Source organism: Stomoxys calcitrans, chromosome 4, assembly GCF_963082655.1.
Source record: "Stomoxys calcitrans chromosome 4, idStoCalc2.1, whole genome shotgun sequence".
NCBI lineage: Eukaryota > Metazoa > Arthropoda > Insecta > Diptera > Muscidae > Stomoxys > Stomoxys calcitrans.
In genome coordinates, this window is record NC_081555.1 from 50974523 (window position 1) to 50993325 (window position 18803).

Sequence of the window (18803 nt, forward strand, 5' to 3'; positions counted from 1 at the left end):
AGGTTTTTGGCGCGTCGTCAAAAATCAGACATTGCAATGACCTGTCGGAACTTCTTTCATCAGTCTCAAGATATTCGTTCCCAGAGGACCAGACATAAACCAACTTAGGGCAGTGGCATGGAAAACAATTAAGGATTTTGTAAGTAGCACGGAATTCCTAACTTGTATATAGAGAGCTCACAACAAGCCAATTACTGGCTTAGGTGCATGTCCATATTGGCATTGGGCGGATTAATATCTGCACCCTCTTTTCAACCTAACCTACTTTCTCCTTAAACTCAAACACTTCGCTATTTTTACGCCTACAAATAAGAGACTGACGAATAGCAAACTATTTTGTATAGGAATTTGAATTTTTGGTCTCATTTGGTACATTTTGTGTAAACTCTTTGCTTAACAATTCCTGGAACATAATTGTCTATCGCTCGACTAATTGTTTAACAATATAAGTGCCTTTGTCCGAATCCCATATGATCTTTATTGGTCTACGAATTTAAGTTTGGACGTAAGGTGTACTTCACTCTTAAAAAGCTTTATTTCAGCTTGATATTCTCATGTTTTCTCTGATTTAGGGGTGTTTTTGGGGGTGAGGGATTCCCCCAGACACTTGGCTCTGAAAAATATCAGCATCGCGCTCTTCTTCCAAATGCCATTTATTTAAACCCAATATTGCCATTGGCTGAAGAGGAGTTTACACGATAAGGCGTCCCCAAAACACATGGGCCCAAAATAGGTTATGAAATTAGTTTTGGGGCGTTTTGGGGATTGGGGTGGTCTCCCAAACACTAAGCCCGGAAAATATATCAGCAACGTGCTCTATTCTAATATATCTATATATCATTTATTTGAACCCCATATTGCCATTGGACTCAAAATTGGATATCAAATTCGTTTTCTAATCTCGTTTATATATATCGTATATAAATATTTAGTTCCACTCTCTTTACGACCCAAATTGCACCCCCCCCCCCCACCCCCCCCCCCCCCCCACACACACACACACAAAAAACGTGGTCCTACATTTGGATATCAAATTCGTATTCTACTCCCAAATACCTTTATTTGAGCCCCATATTGTGATGGTCAGTATAAAATTGCTGTTTGTGGGTTATTTTGGGAAATTCTTGCTCTACCGCCCAATACCTTTCATTCAAGCTCCACATTGACATGGTCAGTAAATATGCCCGATTTAGGGGTATTTTGGGGATTGGGATGGTCCCCCAAACACTAAGCCCGGAAATCATATCAGCAACGTGCTCTATTCCCATATATCTATATATCATTTATTTGAACCCCATATTGCCATTGGCCTCAAAATTGGATATCAAATTTGTTTTCTAATCTCATTTAAACTCCTCAATGCAAAAGTCAGCAAATATGTCCGGTTTGAGGTATTGGCCCAAAAAACTATGAATATTTAGTTCCACTCTCTTTAACACCCAAATTGTCATGGTGAGCAAATACGTCCTATTTGGTGGTTGTTATGGTGGTGGGACGTCTCCTAAACAGTTAGTCCCTAATGTTGATATCAGATACGTGGTCTACTCCCAAATACCTATAATTTGATCCCCATATTTCCATAGTCGGCAAACATGACTCGCTTGGGGATCTTTTGGGGGATGGGCGGCCACTCAGTGAGTTGGCCTTGAAAATATATATCGGATTCGAGTTCTTCTCTAAAAACCCTCTTATTTGAGCTTCATATTGCAATAGTCAGCAAATACTTACTATTTGGGTGGTGTTGTGGGGGTGGAGTGGCCCCATAGATACTTTTCCCGAATATTGATATCAGATTTGTGCTTTACTCCCAAGACCTTTCATTTGAGCCCCATGTGGCTATTGTCGTAAATGTGTCCCCTTTGGAGGAGGTTTTTATTGTACTCGCAAATACCTTTCATTTGAGTCCCATATTGTCATGGTTGGTAAATATGTCCGATTTAGGGGTGTTTTGGGGGTTCGGTGGTCCCCCTAGCACTTGGTTCGACAATTGGATATCAGATCAGATTTTGTATCCTAAATACCTTTTATTTGAGTCCCATATTGTCGTGATTGGTCTAAATATATGTTCGGTAGGTTTTAGGGTGCGGCGGCCCCACTAGGTACCCCATCTGAAATTAGGATACCAAATTTTTATTTTTAGGGTACTATATGAGAGCACACAAAATCTCGCTTAAATCGCAACACCCATCTCCGAGATCTGGCGTTTCTGAAAATTATGGTAAGGGGGAGGGTCCGCCCCCCTTCAGATATCAAAAAATGTAGTAACCTATTTTCACCACGGGATCATTAAATACCATCTGTGAAAATTTCAAAAAATAGGTTCAGCCGTTTCTGAGTCTATAAGGAACACACAAACAAACCTACAGACAAACACAAATTGATTTTTATATATAAGATTACTGCAAATCGGACCAATTTCAATAGGCTTCGTCTTTAGGCCGAAAAACAAGCCCATACCAAATTTGAAGACGATCGGATGAAAATTGTGACTTGTAGTTTGTACACAAATTAACATGGACAGACGGACATAGCTAAATCGAATCAGATGGGTTATCAATGGGTCTATCTCTCTTCCTTTTGCGTGCTACAAACTAATTCACTATGTTATAATACCCTGTACCACAGTAATGGTGTAGGGTATAAAAATAAAACACACTGCCCTACAGTATAAAACTCAGGAAAAGGGATCGATATCAGATTCACAGAAGGTTTCATATCAGTGGGAAAATTCACCTCCGATTTCGCTGAAATTTGGTATGTGAGAATCTGAGAATCATTTTCTGCACATTTGTAAACTATTCGTTATTAGCTTCCGTTTGATGTGCATATTGCATGTATGCATACTAGGTTGGTGCACTTCCCATCGACGGGGTTTTTGGCTCTGGGTTTCTTAAATGTCCTAAAATTTCTTGAATTCTTCAAACTGGACAAAACAAAATTTAACTGCGAAGGGGGTTAAAAATATTGCCTAGGGACATATTGTACCAAAAAATTCTTCATTATCTTACAGTTGTGCAAAAATTCCTTTACATTGGCTTCAAAAATTCTGGCATTGGCTTCAGCAATTTCTAAGAAGCCCTTGTTTGGACAAAATCGTCCCATCACAATTTTGAATGTGTATCACATCATCGCATCGCTATCGATCCACAGTGGATACACGAAAGAGGATTACTTTCTTGGTCCAACTGGTGCTATCCTACACTGATTTGCATTTTGCACCAATGGTAATTCAAGCACTCTTAGTTTTTATTCCATTAAACTCATTTCCAATTGATACATAGTTAAAAAATCAGAAAAAAAGAAAAATTATATAGTGTGTGGCAAAACTGTTGAAGAATTTTTCCTAACATGACGTGTGACATTGAATTTATACCGTGACCTGATTTTGTTATTGTGTTTTTTCTTTCACTCTTTTTTCCTTTCAACTGAATCAGGAAGTTGTCCTTTGGTGAAAATCGTTTGTATTACACTAAACCACTTTTTGTGAGTTGGCCCGTGACGGAAGGACTTTCGCACTGCACTTCTGGACCATTGAATTGAAAGACAGTTAAAAAAAAAAAAAAAAAACAAGAAAATCCTGACCAGCTACACAGAATTGTGTGAATAATAGTATATTATGTATGTATGTAGATTATTGCCATATGTAAGATGAGGTGTTGTAAATAAATTCATGACATTGTCATTCTCACTCGGCCACAGTTGACGAATACAGGGGTTTCATGCCTGCTTGGGTCGTTGGTCCTTATTATTATTATTATTGGTTTTCACAGCTCACATACACACACTCATTACATGCAGTATATAACATATTCCTTCGTTCAGACACTATGTAATAAGTTGACAATTTCCATTCCATTGATTGCACATTACACACAATATACTAATAGTAGTTAAACCTTGAAGATGGCTTCAGCCATCAACAACAATCAACGTCGTCGTTGTTTCGCGTCGCCGTTTTGTTTAACGAGTACAGCCAAGAACTCTGATGGAAAACTCTGATGGAATGATGGATTGCAAAGACAATTATTGGTTTTTCACTATAACATTTCTCGTTCCCCCAACCAACTCCTGGCCCAAAACAAAAACCACATTACCACACCAAATCCTCATTGACTTTAAACTCTCACGAAGTGGACATGACAGTATAACATTATAAATACTCGGGAAAAACTTAACGCACTTAACAAACCTTCCTTCTTGTACATTACACACAATATAAGGCTTCAACCTGCCAGCAAACAACAATTAACGCCGTTCTTAAAATTTGCAACGCCGACACTTTACAACTAAGAACTTTGTAAAAAAAAACTCTCAACTCTTTAATAGGGCTTCCACATTTTAAGATAACTTGTATGACATTTTCCGATTAATTTAAAGGCCTGGTTAGTTCTCGTAAATTTACCATATATTTAGAATAAATTTATCGTAAATATAAAAAGGCAATTATGTTTATTACAAAACGTAGCATTTGACATGTCAACTCCAATGACCCAACAGCTGCGGTGGTGGCATCAGACCGCAGCATGTTGTCCTCCCCTTCTTATAGGTGTAAGTGCCTTGGCACCTGTAGTCGAGAGTAAAGGCCTGGTTAAAACGTGTCAGCTATTTTGTTTTGCTTTGTGAAAACACATGCTAACGATTACAGAACGTCTGTCGACCGTAACCGGAAAGTAGAATTCAGGGGACACCCTTGGGGCCAAAAACCCACCTCAATGGAAAGTGCTGCAACCTAGCCAAAATGGATATCGAAAGATATTAACGAGTAGATTATAAATATGCAAAAAAATATACATGGAAGGACCTCCTCCTGCGTTAGTTTGACCATTTGGCAAACGATGCTAACACCTGATGTAATTTTTTAGTGTTTGTGCCAGAATGCACTTATAAGGTGAGGTCATGCGAACAGCTAAGTAAAATTTGTTTGGTTTTCTTTCGATTTTTCAATAAATCTAAATGTCAAATGCTTGTTAACACATTGATTGTTTTTTTAAACCCCGTTTACACTGCTCATTAAATCCGGATTTAAGGCTCTCGTCAGCTGATTTTATAAAGGGAAAACAGATGATCGAGTCACTAAATCAGTATTTAAAAAAAGCTGTGCAAACGGGTTTTAAGATTTAAAACGATTAATTAATGAAAATACAAATATAAAACACATTTGAAGAACATAAATTATAAAACAACATTTATATCTAAAACCACTTGACGTTTGAATTTACAGCATTTGCCAATCAAGGAAGTTTAGTTGGGGTAGATTTTGTTGTTGTGCTAATGACTCTACCCCTTAAGTGTGCCATGGTTAGTGCGTTTCTTCTTCACGGCTTGTTTAACCGGTACTGTATGAAACACAGCAAAGTAACAGTCTTTATTTGAATAAACATAGCACAGCTTACAATCTGCATATATTTCTACTACGCGAACGGGACTATATCTTTCTCGTTTTTTTATAATTTGCCTCTCCACTTTCTTCCTGAATCAGCTGTTTTTTTGCATAAACAGAGCGTAAATATTGAATTGATTTTTTGCCAGTGCACCTTTGAATTGATTTTTTTAGTTTGAACGGTGAAAATTTTAATTAATGCTTTAAATTAAAGCTCGTTTGCAATGCAAACTTCAATTTTGCGGACAAAGCCGCGCACCACAGTATTTCTGATTAACCAGTTTAGATGTTTACCAAGTCCAACGGCTTCAGACAATGGCTGCTCTTTCTATACACAACAACAGCAGCAGCAATTGAATAAATCGCAGCAGCAAGTAAACGTCGTGGGAATGGAGATACCAGTTCAAACACAAAAACTTCTTAAGCTTTCAAGGACAGTTGTTCCGAGACTTACAGATAGTCGACACAAAGGGCAGTATGGTAGAATTGGAGTGGTGGGGGGTTCGTTGGAGTACACAGGAGCTCCCTATTTTGCGGCTATTTCATCTTTAAAAATTGGTGCTGACTTGGCTCATGTTTTCTGCCAGAAGGAGGCGGCAATTGTTATCAAATCATATAGTCCAGAATTAATTGTACACCCTAATTTGGATGATGAAAATGCCGTGGAGATAATAGCCCCATGGCTGGAAAGATTGCACGTCATTGTGAGTACATACACACAACAAATTCTAGTATAAGCTTTCATTATTGATGAGCCTCATAAATATTGAGGTTATGTTTCCGTTTTTTTTTTTCTTTACTACTAGATAATTGGTCCTGGTTTAGGTCGTGATCCAGAAATACAAAAGACTGTCATAGAACTTATCAAAGTTTGTTTACAAATCGAAAAGCCCATGGTTATCGATGCTGATGGACTGGCCATCCTGAACGATCATTTGGATTTGATACAGGGTCAACGTAATGTGATTCTGACACCAAACGCTATGGAATTTCGTCGCCTATTTGGTACAGTCGCCTCTCCGGCCAGTGAAAGCGATAAATTTTGCAAAGAGCGTATGGCCTCATTGGGTGAGGGGGTTATTGTACTAGAGAAAGGCGCCCATGATCGAATTCACATACCAAACACTTCGGAAATTTATGTGATGCCAAGTGGAGGCTCCGGCAGACGATGTGGTGGTCAAGGCGATTTGCTATGTGGAGCTTTATCTGTGTTCTTTCACTGGTCCCTGGAAGCGAACCAAGCTAATCCCGGTTTTTTGGCTGCCTTTGCAGCAAGCTATTTCTTAAAGCATTGCAATGCCGCAGCATTTCAGAAACATGGACGTGGCATGTTGGCTACTGATATGATTGGCGAAATACCGTCGGTATTTGCACGCATATTCGAATCGAATGAGGGGACCCAGTGTTAGCATTGTTAAGTGGCGACAGTGGTGCAACTGTGAACAATAAGCAATTGTGAAAGATATTCATTTCTTGTATCCATTCAAGGAACTACATGCCCACATATGCACGAGACCTTCAAAAGGTATGTAATATGTACCAACAATAATCAATTTTTATTTCATATACCCTTGCATGCACGCAAGGCACATATTGTAGGCTAGGTTTCCAAAAACAACAATATCTTCCTGTCGATAATACAACAACTACAACAACTAACATGATAGACCCACTCTAAGGTATTATATACATAATACTACAATATACATATATACATAATATGTAGTGTACGTAAATATATACAAATATAAATCTATTACTAAAATTTACCTGTTATTAAAATCAAATGTTAAACAAATTTTCAAAACTAATATTTTTTAGAATCAACATATACATAAAAACATTTAATCTTCGTTTAATGCCAAAACCGAAACGTTAACTCCAAATAAAATAATTGTCAACAGTATATTTTTCGAATTTAAAATAAAATTGTTAATTGAATAAAGTTTGTGTACCTTTGTTATACTTTTTGTGAAAAAGCAATGCTGTATATAAATGTGTGTAAAATCGTATACAGTAATACCTCGATGTAAATCGAGGTATGACCCCAAGGCGAATATGAAATTTTTTCTTTGGGCTTAGGCCCGGGGACTCAAAATTAATCTTTGCACACCAAATTGAAATGTTCCAAATTTATCGTACCATAATTTTTTTGTCTGCTGTGTAGTCAGCATTCGTTCACAAATGATTGAGTGCAGAAGATACAAGATGTGAGGTGCAGTCACTGTAAGCCATCGATCTAGCTCTGTTAAGGAAAAGATTATTATTAATGATTGAGGATTTTTTCAATGGAAAGGAAAGCCAGAGGTCCCACATCAATCACTGTGGGACGCTTTAGTCCAGGGTGCGGGGATACCGCAGTCGCATTAGATGTGTAGGCTTCTAAGGCCGTACATTGGTAGGTGATACTGAGGCTTAGTACTGAGTTCGACTTTTCGCCCGAACAACTGTCATCAAAAAGCATTATTAAAAACAAGTAAAAGCGTTCAAAGTTCAACCGGGCCGAATCTTATATACCCTCCACCATAGATCGCAATTGTCAAGTTCTTTGTCCGGTATCTCTTTATATGCAAACTAAGAATAATAGGTAAAACACCGTTTACACTGCTCATTAAATCCGGATTTAAGGATCTCCTCAGCTGATTTTATAAAGGGAAAAAAGATGATCGAGCCATTGAATTCGGATTTAAAGAGCAGTGTAAACGGGGTTTAGGATCGTACTTGGTTTGGATGTCAGTGTCAGGATGTCAGTCAGCATAAGTCTTTGCAAATTTCATCCAAATCGAATAAGAAGGCGAAATATGGGCCTATTAAGACCATATTCAGTATGTTGAAGGTCATAAAATAAGTCGTACAATATTTCAGCCAAATCGGATAAGAATTGCGCTCTCTAGAGGCTCAAGACGTGTAATCAGGAGATCGGTTAATATGGGAACTAATATATCAGGTTATGATTTAGTCCATACTTGGTTTTTGGAAGTCAAAACACAAAAAAAAAACATTTCATGCAATTTCAGCCAAATAGGATAATAATTGGGACCACTAGAAGCTCAAGAAGTCAAGTTCTGAGATCGGGTAATATGGGAGCTTTATTAGTTCATGAACTGATTTAGACTATACTTGAAACATCTGCTCAATGTCATAAAAAACGTCATAGTACAAAATTCCAGCCAAATCAGAAAAGAATTGCTCTTTCCAGATGCTCAAGAAGTACAAACATGAGATCGGTTAATATGCGAGCTATATCTAAATACGGACCGATGTGGTCCATTTACATTCCCAAATGACCTACACTAATAGGAAGAAAGACAGATCGACGTAAAATGTCATGTGTTACAAACGGAATGATGATGTTAGTATACCCCCATCCTATGGTGGAGGATATAAAAATTGTAACGAAAAACATGCGAAAAGTTGAGTTTTGAAAGCCATAATGAAAACACGTTTTATAGGGTTCTTTACTACTTTTTGGATGGGGAAAGCTTATTTCTAGGCTGCTATTGGAATTTGAGCGGCATGAATTTTGCAGCAGTAATGGGATCGGATGATGACGATCCAACAGAAAGAGGGAGAAAGGATGAGAGGTAAAGGTCACCATTAGATTTCAAAATAGAGTATGTTATTTTTTTAGATTAGAGTGGTGCTCTATATTTTCCGACAAAAACATAAAGAAATCTGCTTTTTTGGTGTCAGACGGATGAAAGCAACGCCAAATTTAACTGTCTTCACATTTTTATGGTTTGGGCAGCTTGTTAAGCAATTTTAACACATTAAAATGTAAACATATAGTGTGTTACAAAAATATCATATAATATGTTAGCTATAATGATGAATCGTATGTAAATTGACACTATTGACACACATAATGAAATACCAATGATACATAACCAATAAAATCGAGCTAAGTTCGGCCGGGCCGAATCTTTTATACCCTCGACCATGGGTCACATTTGTCAAGACCTTTAAATGACTTTTTCGAATAGAAAAACACCACCTCCAAAATTTAAGGCAAATTGAGTAATAATTGCGAGCTCCAGAGCCTCGAGAAGTCAAACTGGGAGATCGGTTTTTATGTCAGCTATATCAGTTTATATACCGATTTAGACCATACTTAGAAAAGTTTCAATTTCACCATATTGGATAAGAATTTCGCTCTCTAGAAGCCCAAGAAGTCTAATCGGAAGATAGGTTTATATAGCGGCTATATCGGGATGTAGACTAATTTAGACCAGACCAAACACCGTTGTTGGAAGGATAAGAATTGCGCCCTCAAGAGGCTTAAGAAGTCTATTCGGGAGATCGGTTTATATGGTGGCCATATCAGGTTATTTACTGATGTAGACTATACCTGGCACAGTTGTTGGAAGTCATACCAGAACACTTCATGCAAAATTGCGCCCTCTAGAGCCTTAAGAATTCTATTCGGGAGATCGGTTAATATGGCGGCTATATCAGGTTATTTACTGATGTAGCCTATACTTGGCACAGTTGTTGGAAGTCATACCAGAACACTTCATGCAAAATTTCAGCCAAATCGGATAAAAATTGCGCCCTCTAGAATCTCTAGAAGTCAAGACCCAAGGTAGGTTTATATGGCAACTATATCAGATTATGAACCGATTTAGACCATACCTGACACAGTTGTCGGATTTAATACCAAAACACCACGTGCAAAATTTCAGCCAAATCGGATAGCAATTGCTCCTCCCCTCCAGCGCCCTCCTCAAGAAGTCGAGACCCAAGATCGGTTTATATGGCAGCTTTATCAAAACATGGACCGATTTGGCCCATTTACAATCCCAACCGACCTACATTAATAGTATTTGTGCAAAATTTCAAGCGCCTAGCTTTACTCCTTCGAAAGTTAGCCCGCTTTTGACAGACGGGCGGACGGATATGGCTAGATCTACTTAAAATGTAATGACGATCAAGAATATATATACTTTATGGGGTATTAGACGCATATTTCGAGGTGTTACCAATGGAATGACGAAATTAGTATACTTCCGATCCTATGGTGAAGGTATAAAAGTGACATGTCATAAGACAACATACAGTGCGATAACAGCTTGAATTGTTTGCGTTGTGTAATCGCAAAAAAATAAAAGTGGAAGTGCTAATAATTGTTATTTATCCAATAGACAATGAACGAAAATTCCAAAAGACATTGAAACGAAATTTAAGATTGTGCTTGAATAAGAAATTTCATGTAATTAAGCTAATTTCCGAAAGCGGAACAGAATATTCTGCTTAAGTGTACAACACATCAGTAAACATCAAATGTTACTGAAAAGCGGCTTGAACAGAACTAATATTTTGCTAGTGCAAATCTTCTTGTCATGCCAGCTGTTTGTGTGGAATGTGTACATGTTTTTACTCCACGTCATTTTTAAAATCCACAACGCAAAATTTAGTTATATTCTTCGATTTTTCAGGAAATAAACGCTTGCAGAAGAAAGTTCTAGTTTTTGCATAATTTATGCGGTCGCCATTATAAAATGGTTTACATAGATCGCGGTGAGTAGCGTTTATTCATATATCAAATGAAGAATATTTAATATTTTGGAACTTTAACAACAAAAACGTCGCATTTGTAGATGGTCGAGTTTTGGAGAAACGACCTTGGGACATGGCCCGCATAATGGGCATTTTCACAGGGATATGGCTTGTTGTTGTACAATTGTAAGTCTATACAAAATATTAAAAAAAACAAACTTAATGCTCTTTCTTTCATAAGCTTCCAAACACTCATTGCGCCATTTAACCAAGAGAACCGTGGTGGAAACCGTCGCAGTGATGGTGGTGGATGGGGATCCGGTGGTGGTTATGGCGGCGGAGGTGGTGGTGGTGGTAGTGGCGGTGGGGGAAATGGTGGCCTTCGTCCCAACCGTCGTATTGGCCGTGTAACTAATTCAATGGATTGTAATATACCCGGAGGCGGATGAGCACGGTAAAGTGTCCAGGCATTTTGTACGAGTAATGCTGCTTGGTAACATCTCAAGCATATTTAATCTCTTTTAAATACAATTGATGTGTTTATTTTAGTATTATACAGTGCAATTCACGATTAATTGGCTATTTTTATCGGTTATCACATGATATCGATGAATCTCCAGTTCAACTTTTCACTGGAATGAACTGCACTGAATAGAACTAAAATAAAACATGGCAAATATTACTCGCCTGGACACAGCTGACCCCGTTAACCAATCCCTAACAGCATCAACATCATACAAAGTTTTTTTTTTTTTTTTTAATATGCTCACAAATTCACTTTTCGGTACAAAGTTACCTTTATGACGACCCACTTGTAAACTCAACCCAGAGGGAAGTGAGTCTGATCTTTAACAAGAGTGATTTTTGTGCATATAAACTTTGTGGGATTGAATTTTAGTAAAATTTTTATAAATATTGAAATACATATATTTTTGTGTATTATACTCATTTATTTTTGATCAAAATACAACGCATCTTATACAAACAAACTTATTCAGAATAGACAAGTTTTCCGTCAGACATCAAGTTGCATATTCATTATCTAAAACAGTAATGGCCGCTCTTTATTTTCAAGCCCATGTATATACAAAAAATGGTTTCAAATGGATCAATTAATTTTTTAATAAAATCTGCTTCAATCACAAAATTAATAATAGCTAATACCGTTTTTCAAAGATTAATTGAAAAAATTTCCAATAAAATTGCAAACTCAATTGGAAAAATTTGTTCAATAAATGTTTAAATTGATCCAAATAAAAAAATTGAAATTTTTGATATTTACAATCAATATTTAATTAGGTTAGGTTGAAAAGAGGGTGCAGATATTAATCCGCCCTATGCCACTATGGACATACACCTAAGCCAGTAATCGGCTTGTTGTGCGCTCTAAAAACTATAAAGTAACCTCTAAAAAGCAACTTTTAAGTTAAGAATTCCGTGTTACTTACAAAATCCTTAATTGTTTTCAATACCACTCCCCTAAGTTGGTTTATGTCTGGTATTGTGTGGTCTGCTGTTGTGTGGTATTTAATTAATCCGTTTAAAAAATGACCAGATTTTAAAAATTCCTGTTAATTTCTATAGAAGCTACATAGATGTTTACCTCTTGGAACATGAACTTGAGGTGTCTTGTTTGGGCAAAATCCGTGGGCCTCCTCCGCATAGGAGTCTCCAAAAAATTTCGGGCGTAGGTTTGAGTGCCCTATAGATTTGTTGTTGTCGTAAAAGTGTGTTGTGTACTAAGGCTGCAGCCCTTGGCCGCTTAAGGACTCCATCGGGTTAATCCGAACTTTGAAAGCTTCTTCCCCTTACATATTAAGGGACAAACTAATTGAATCAAGGGGACAATTTTATCCCGACTGTAATTAAAAAAATTTGCATATTTAATTTAAAAAATGATTGAATAAATTATTTTTTTTAATAAAAACGATTTTATTTTCAATTAAATTTTTAATTGAAAATTGCAGTACCAAATTTTGGCTGTATTCGGCATCATTTTGCTTGATAAGGAGAAAGGCCCGTTTGGGACCCCCAGACCTGGACTTCATATTCATGTTCCTGGAGTCATTTTGGAGGGGTTTGCAAAAAATTTGGATTTGTGCTATTTTTCCCGTAATCTGCACAAGAGGCAAAAACTTGCTGATTTCATTCAGTAGGATTATTATTACTTATGAAAAATTTTTCATAAAACTACTATGTTCTCATTCAGATTTTTGTGGTATTTCAAAAAGGTAACCGTGAAAAACATGTGTTTTCACCTATGAAAAACGAATATTGCACTGGTCCAGGATGCACTTATAAGGTGAGGTCATGCCAACAGGTGAGTACATTTTTTTATTTTTGTTATGATTTTGCAGCTATAACTTAAATTAACAGTTGGTGTGGACACCAATTTAGAAGAAAGCCCCGGCATATAGAGTAATACTCTGCCATATCGATTCAAAGTAAAAAAAATGTCAAATGCTTGTTAACACACATGGGGAAACAACTAAAGGTGGTCTCATTTGTACAACAGTCACAAATCATATGGTACATTCCGCCATCTTGCCATCACGCTGATCGACTTTTTGCCAACACACACAAAGAAATTTGTGTGCGGGTTTGTATACGTGTGCGTACATGAGCAGAGAATATGCGAGAAGGAAGATACAACAAAGAGAATGCAAACAAAAATCTATCATCTTAATACCTTAAAACCCGGCCAGCTGTTCGCGTGAGACCACCTTTTTAAATCCGCCTTGATTACCAAGGATAAAATTTTCAATTCTCTCAATTACCATACACTCAAAAATGTGCTTGCTCTCACGCATTCTCTGGCTCTCTTCTGCTGGCAAATAATGTGCGCGAACGTCTTCCAGTAACAATTTGTACAAATTTGAACAAATTTTTGAGTTCGCGAACACAAATTAGAGAGTCTTAAATCCGGATTTAGTGACCAGTGCAAACGGGGTTTTATGCTTTCATTAAGATTTTTGTATTGTTGAGATTCGATTGCAGGATATTGTCCGGCATAATGCTTTCTATTCAAAAAATAGTATAGCAAAAAATATTTAAAAGTCAGCAAAAGCGTGTATTGTTTCAAAAAAGTAACCGTGAAAAATGTGTGTTTTCAACTGTGGTAAACGAATATAGTACCAACCTAAGGATGTACTTATAAGGTGAGGTCATGCAAACAGATGAGTACAATTTTTTTATATTTGTTTTGATTTTGTAGTAAATCTAAATGCCAAAGGCTTGATAAAACAACTGCGATTTTTTTTCTAATATCTCGTGGGGATGTTCTATTTGATCCGATGTTCCACACATAAGCCACAAAACAGTATTATAAAGATGAAAATACAAAAATAAATCACATTTGAAGAAGATAAGTTGTAAAAAAGAGTTTATTTCTAAAACCACGTTAAAATTTCAATTTACGGCATTTGCCACTCAAGGTAGTTTCTTTGGGGGTAGAGTTTTGTTGTTGTGCTAATAACCACACGTCTTAATTGTACCATGTACCATCCTTAAGATCTTAAAACGATGATTTATTTGATCCGATATTCCACACACAAGCGACAAAACAGTTTTATAATAATGTAACTGCAAATATAAAACACATTTGAAGAACATAAATTGTAAAATAACGTTTATTTCCAAAACCACTCTGCCATTTGCATACGCGACATTTGCCAATCAAGGTAGTTTCGTTGGGGGTAGATTTTTGTTGTTGAGCTTATAACGCTGCTTCTTAATTGTACCCAAGGCGGATTTAATAAAGTGGTCTCACGCGAACAGCTGTTAACAGCCGGCCAGGTTTGACGGTATTAAGATGTCAGATTTTTATTTGCATTCTCTTTCGTGTTATCTTCTTTCTCGTATATTCTCTGCTTATTTACGCACACAAATTTTCTTGTGTGTGTTGGCAAAACGTCGATCAGCTTGATGACAAGATGGCGGAGTGCACCATATGATTTGTGGTTGTTGTACAAATGAGACAACCTTTAATTGTTTCGCCATGCATTGTACCATGCGATTTTCCTTAATACAGCTTAGTGAATTCCCCTAATGCTAAATCTGCCATTGGACGATAAGACATGTCATATGAGTTGTCACCTTTTGCATTCATAAGACTTATTTTATGGACGTCGAGTACGAATAGAGCCCGCTCTAATCGGCGTGTATTCTCATATGAATTGTATTTTTTTATATACATGTATCTACATGTATGATCGATTAAATAAAAGCACGATTTAATAGAAAAAGTTGCATTTTTATTTCAAATTCCAATTACTATTTGGAATTTTTCGTACGTATCACACGATGTGTATATTTGAAAGATATACAGTTGATCCGATATTCCACACACAATAGATGTCTACTCTGGGAGAGTGGAAATGTTGCTGTGCAGCCACACCCGTCCATAAAACGTGTGGACTGGGTAGTGACAACCGAGAAACGAGACCCGAGGACCATGCCGAATGACTGGTTAACCAACGCTCATGACAATTATTCCATGATGAAATTACATATGCCGTCTTATCGTCTAATGATAGCTTAAGCATTGAGAAGCAACACAAAATAACATATGATGTCTTATCGTCTAATGATAGCTTAAGCATTGAGAAGCAACACAAAATTACATATGATGTTTTATCGTCTAATGATAGCTTAAGCATTGAGAAGCAACACAAAACGTGAAATTAAAACAAAGCGCTCAAAAGATTTCTTCGTGCAGGCACGTCGAATACGAACAGAGCCCGCTCTAATCGGCATGTATTCTCATACGTATTTGTTACATACATATACATGTATCTGCATGTTCGATGAAATAAAAGCACGATTTAGCCGAAAAAGTTGCATATTTTTTCCAAAATCCATTTGTCATATTAAATTTTTTGTACGTATAACACGATGTGTACAACTCTCAGAGTTGCTATTGTTGAAATTACATATAATATGTCTTATTGTCTAATGCTTGCTTAAGCATTGAGAAGCAACACGACACGTGTAATTAAAAGCAAATCTCTCAAAATATACCTTCGTGCAAGCACCTATTTTTGTACCGACATCTGTTTAGAATTGTAATTTAAGATATATTTTCATTTATAAACACATTTACTTCTCTCATGATTTTACCTTTGCGTATCATTTCCTTTGAACATCCCTGGTTTTAATAGCCGTCTGCGGCTTAATATAGTTACGTTGCGATAACTAATTATGCTTTGACATATACTTGTGACTGCTTGGTTTAGGTGAGCCCATAAACGGCATATTCGCGAAAGAGAGTGGGATTCGAGGAAATGCACAATCCAATCCCGGCAAAGCCGTCCGCACAGTTTCTTGAATTCCCGTTGTGAGCAGTTGTGGATTGGCTCCTCGGTATCCATCGAGGACGAATGGGAGAAGTATCCACATATCACAGTATCCGCAGTAAAAAAAAGAATATTGCATTGCAAACTCAAAATTAGTGAAAAAAAGAATGAAAAATAAATGTGCGAAGATAAACGGAAAAAAATATAAAAACAACTTGCAAATATTATTGAAAGAGAAAGTGAAAACAAAATAAAAAAATTATCAAACAGCAAACGGACTAACGAATACATAATAGTTGGAAAAGGAAAAAAATTGGTCTTCAGTGTAGAAAGAGTAGCTATCCAATTTTGCCTGGCTTTTAAACTTTCCTCGTGTGTGCCTGTGTGTGTGGAAGTGGAACGCCATAGGACAAATTCAAAATGTCGGATGACCAACGTCAGCCGTCGCAACAGATGCAAAGGAGACACAATTGCTGTCGACTGTGTTTAGCTCCAGACAACGAATGTATATCCATTTTGAACAGCTATGCGGCCGACAAGGAACCTTTGGCTAGTAAAATACACAGTTGTGTATCCATCAAGGTAAGTGTTGTGGAATAGATGTCTATTCTGGGAGAGTGGAAATGTTGCTGTGCAGCCACACCCGTCCATAAAACGCGTGGACTGGGTAGTGACAACCGAGAAACGAGACCCGAGGAGCATGCCGAATGACTGGTTAACCAACGCTCATGAAAATTATTCCATGATGAGGTGATGATGGCGTACAATGTGAGGTTAGGTTGGATTTTGCATGTAGTCATCATCACCGTCGTCGCCGTTGGCATATAATTGCCAGACCCACATTATTTTGCCCTCGTTTGACGTGTGCATCATTCTCGCCACAATTGCCTCACTGCCATCGATTATGGCGATGTAGTGGTAATCAGTCACCAACCCGTCAGTTGATGGCTGGCTGGCTGGTTGGCTGACATAGGCAGGCACACGAGGTGTATCCGACGATGACTTCGTCTTGGTTTATGGGCCCCAAGAATTGATGGTGTTCTTTATTGTTGTACTTTTCGGTTGGGAATTGTGGTCTGGTCGCCATTAAGGGCGATAGCGTTATCGTGGAAGTTTTTTTTTTTTTATTTTTTTTTTTCTTTTATAAGAAGTCACCACGCCATCGATGGAAACATGTTATCCAAGACAAAACAAGAACCTATCAAACTGGAATCAGTCTGTGCCTATTTTAGCCTTTTCTTTGTTCTCGCTTCTCGGCGAAAGTGCATTTTTAGAATGGACTTTTGGGTTAAAGTACACGGCCGTCAGGTTAGCCACAATTCAACTCTGTGTTGGATTGTTATTGTTTGGAAAGAATCGATTCCACTTCGTTTCGTCATGGCCGTGGCGTATGATGGTGTGTGTTTTGGCTTTTTGGGAATTATCGTTTTTTTGCTGTGGTGTTTACACACAGCCATATTGTTACGAAATTTGATTATTAGCTGGTATTGGAATCCATGCTTTCCACAAAGTGAGGAGCTGATCATTTGATGTGACCATTGTTCATTGCCAACACCAAGCTGAGCAGAGGAGAACATTTGCTACGCACATCGTGGTTAGCTTCAGCTGCGAAGTAGTGATGGTGTAGTGGTGGTAGTGACACAAGTAAAACAGCTCGGAAACAATCGACGAACTGCTTCTTACCTAAGCACGTTTAGTCGGTAGTCTTGTTAAGAGTCATATTTTTGTGATGTTGTTGTTGCTCCTCTAGTAAACGGCTGGCTGGTTGGCTGTTTGTATTCCGTCGTTCGTCCATGTTATCTCATGGTGAACCCCAATGACTATTCTTGGCGTGGCTGGTTTTTCACATTCACATTTGCCAGTCTCTAATGCTCTGAAAGCTTCCCAATGCTCTTCCTCTTTTTTCTTTTTGTCATTGCTTCGTTTGTTTTGATATTAATTTCGTTGTTTCCAATGATGCTAATGACAACCACCAACATGGTGGTGGTATACCATTTACGTAGCCTTGTCTTCCACATTGGAGTAAATGTGTTTGGATGCGCGTCCTCCAGCTCTATGGAACAACGCCACTAGCTTTGCTATATACAATTTGTTATATACCCATTTTATTGTCTGTTTATAATAAACTGTCTTTTTCAAAGTTTGGCCATTCATTTGAGGTTATGTGCCCATTTAACCTCAACGTGTAGATTGGAGTATGTACTGGAGGCGATATTCAATGTGGTTTGGCACCAAGCTTATAAGTGTGTGCGTGTGGTGAGAAATACTATGTTTGTGAAGTATATGTGGAAATTTTAAAAATCATATTTATGGGTGAATAATCTTTTTTTTACAGACCTTTTGCCTTCGGAATAATTCCATCTGCTAGGAGTGACCGATACATTCAACAGACACCATGAAGTTGTATTTCAATTGGCAAATACAATTAATGCAAGATGGGATTTAACCCTTGCTATGGTCGAGTCATGTAAAACTTTACAAGATCTAAAAAACCGACATATTGCAATTGGAATCCTGTAATTATTGTCAATGGTTTTGGGCAATAAGCTGTATTTGTCTTATACACTTTCAAGGTTAAACGATTTTTGTATGCTCTCAAATCAAGAATTAATGTTAATTGCTAGGGAGCTTTC

The 18803-nt window shown here is 37.4% G+C and overlaps 4 protein-coding genes across 10 annotated transcripts in view; 3 read left to right on the top strand and 1 right to left on the bottom strand.

Moving 5' to 3' along the window:
* LOC106080865 (transcriptional activator protein Pur-alpha) overlaps positions 1–4231 on the bottom strand; it is a 38807-nt gene extending 34576 nt beyond the window's left edge. Inside the window, exon 1 of one of the 5 annotated variants that reach the window (XM_059366303.1) lies at positions 4190–4231. The gene's annotated coding sequence lies outside the window, so the exon portion shown is untranslated. The other 4 variants (XM_013242464.2, XM_059366304.1, XM_013242465.2 and 1 more) reach the window with 4 other exon arrangements.
* Positions 4232–5481: 1250 nt separating this feature from the next.
* LOC106080864 (ATP-dependent (S)-NAD(P)H-hydrate dehydratase) lies at positions 5482–7328 on the top strand. The gene is made up of 2 exons (XM_013242462.2): positions 5482–6084; positions 6187–7328. The coding sequence occupies exons 1-2, from the start codon at positions 5605–5607 to the stop codon at positions 6787–6789; spliced, it is 1083 nt and encodes a 360-aa protein (XP_013097916.1). The 5' UTR covers positions 5482–5604; the 3' UTR covers positions 6790–7328.
* Positions 7329–10758: 3430 nt separating this feature from the next.
* LOC106080837 (glycine-rich selenoprotein) lies at positions 10759–11869 on the top strand. 3 transcript variants are annotated; one of them, XM_013242424.2, is made up of 4 exons: positions 10759–10897; positions 10978–11062; positions 11118–11369; positions 11426–11869. In XM_013242424.2, exons 1-3 carry the CDS (start codon positions 10879–10881, stop codon positions 11323–11325), a joined length of 312 nt encoding a protein of 103 aa, XP_013097878.2. In that variant the 5' UTR covers positions 10759–10878; the 3' UTR covers positions 11326–11369; positions 11426–11869. The 3 variants fall into 3 exon arrangements, with proteins under 3 accessions (XP_013097878.2, XP_013097879.2, XP_059224068.1); XM_013242425.2 differs by having other exon boundaries at positions 11436–11869; XM_059368085.1 differs by having other exon boundaries at positions 10760–10897; positions 11118–11869.
* Positions 11870–16134: 4265 nt separating this feature from the next.
* LOC106080858 (zinc finger protein hangover) overlaps positions 16135–18803 on the top strand; it is a 42162-nt gene continuing 39493 nt past the window's right edge. Inside the window, exon 1 of the mRNA XM_013242457.2 lies at positions 16135–16752. Coding sequence (XP_013097911.2) covers positions 16591–16752 — 162 coding nt within the window. The 5' untranslated portion in view covers positions 16135–16590. The remainder of the gene's footprint in view (positions 16753–18803) is intronic.

Excerpts from the sequence above, each read along its gene's own strand:
- LOC106080864 (XM_013242462.2), top strand. The coding sequence starts at position 5,605 with ATGCAAACTTCAATTTTGCGGACAAAGCCGCGCACCACAGTATTTCTG. Across the intron at positions 6,085-6,186 it reads TGGAAAGATTGCACGTCATT|ATAATTGGTCCTGGTTTAGG; the intron begins GTGAGTACATAC and ends CTTTACTACTAG.
- LOC106080837 (XM_013242424.2), top strand. Across the intron at positions 11,063-11,117 it reads TGGCTTGTTGTTGTACAATT|CTTCCAAACACTCATTGCGC; the intron begins GTAAGTCTATAC and ends TTCTTTCATAAG.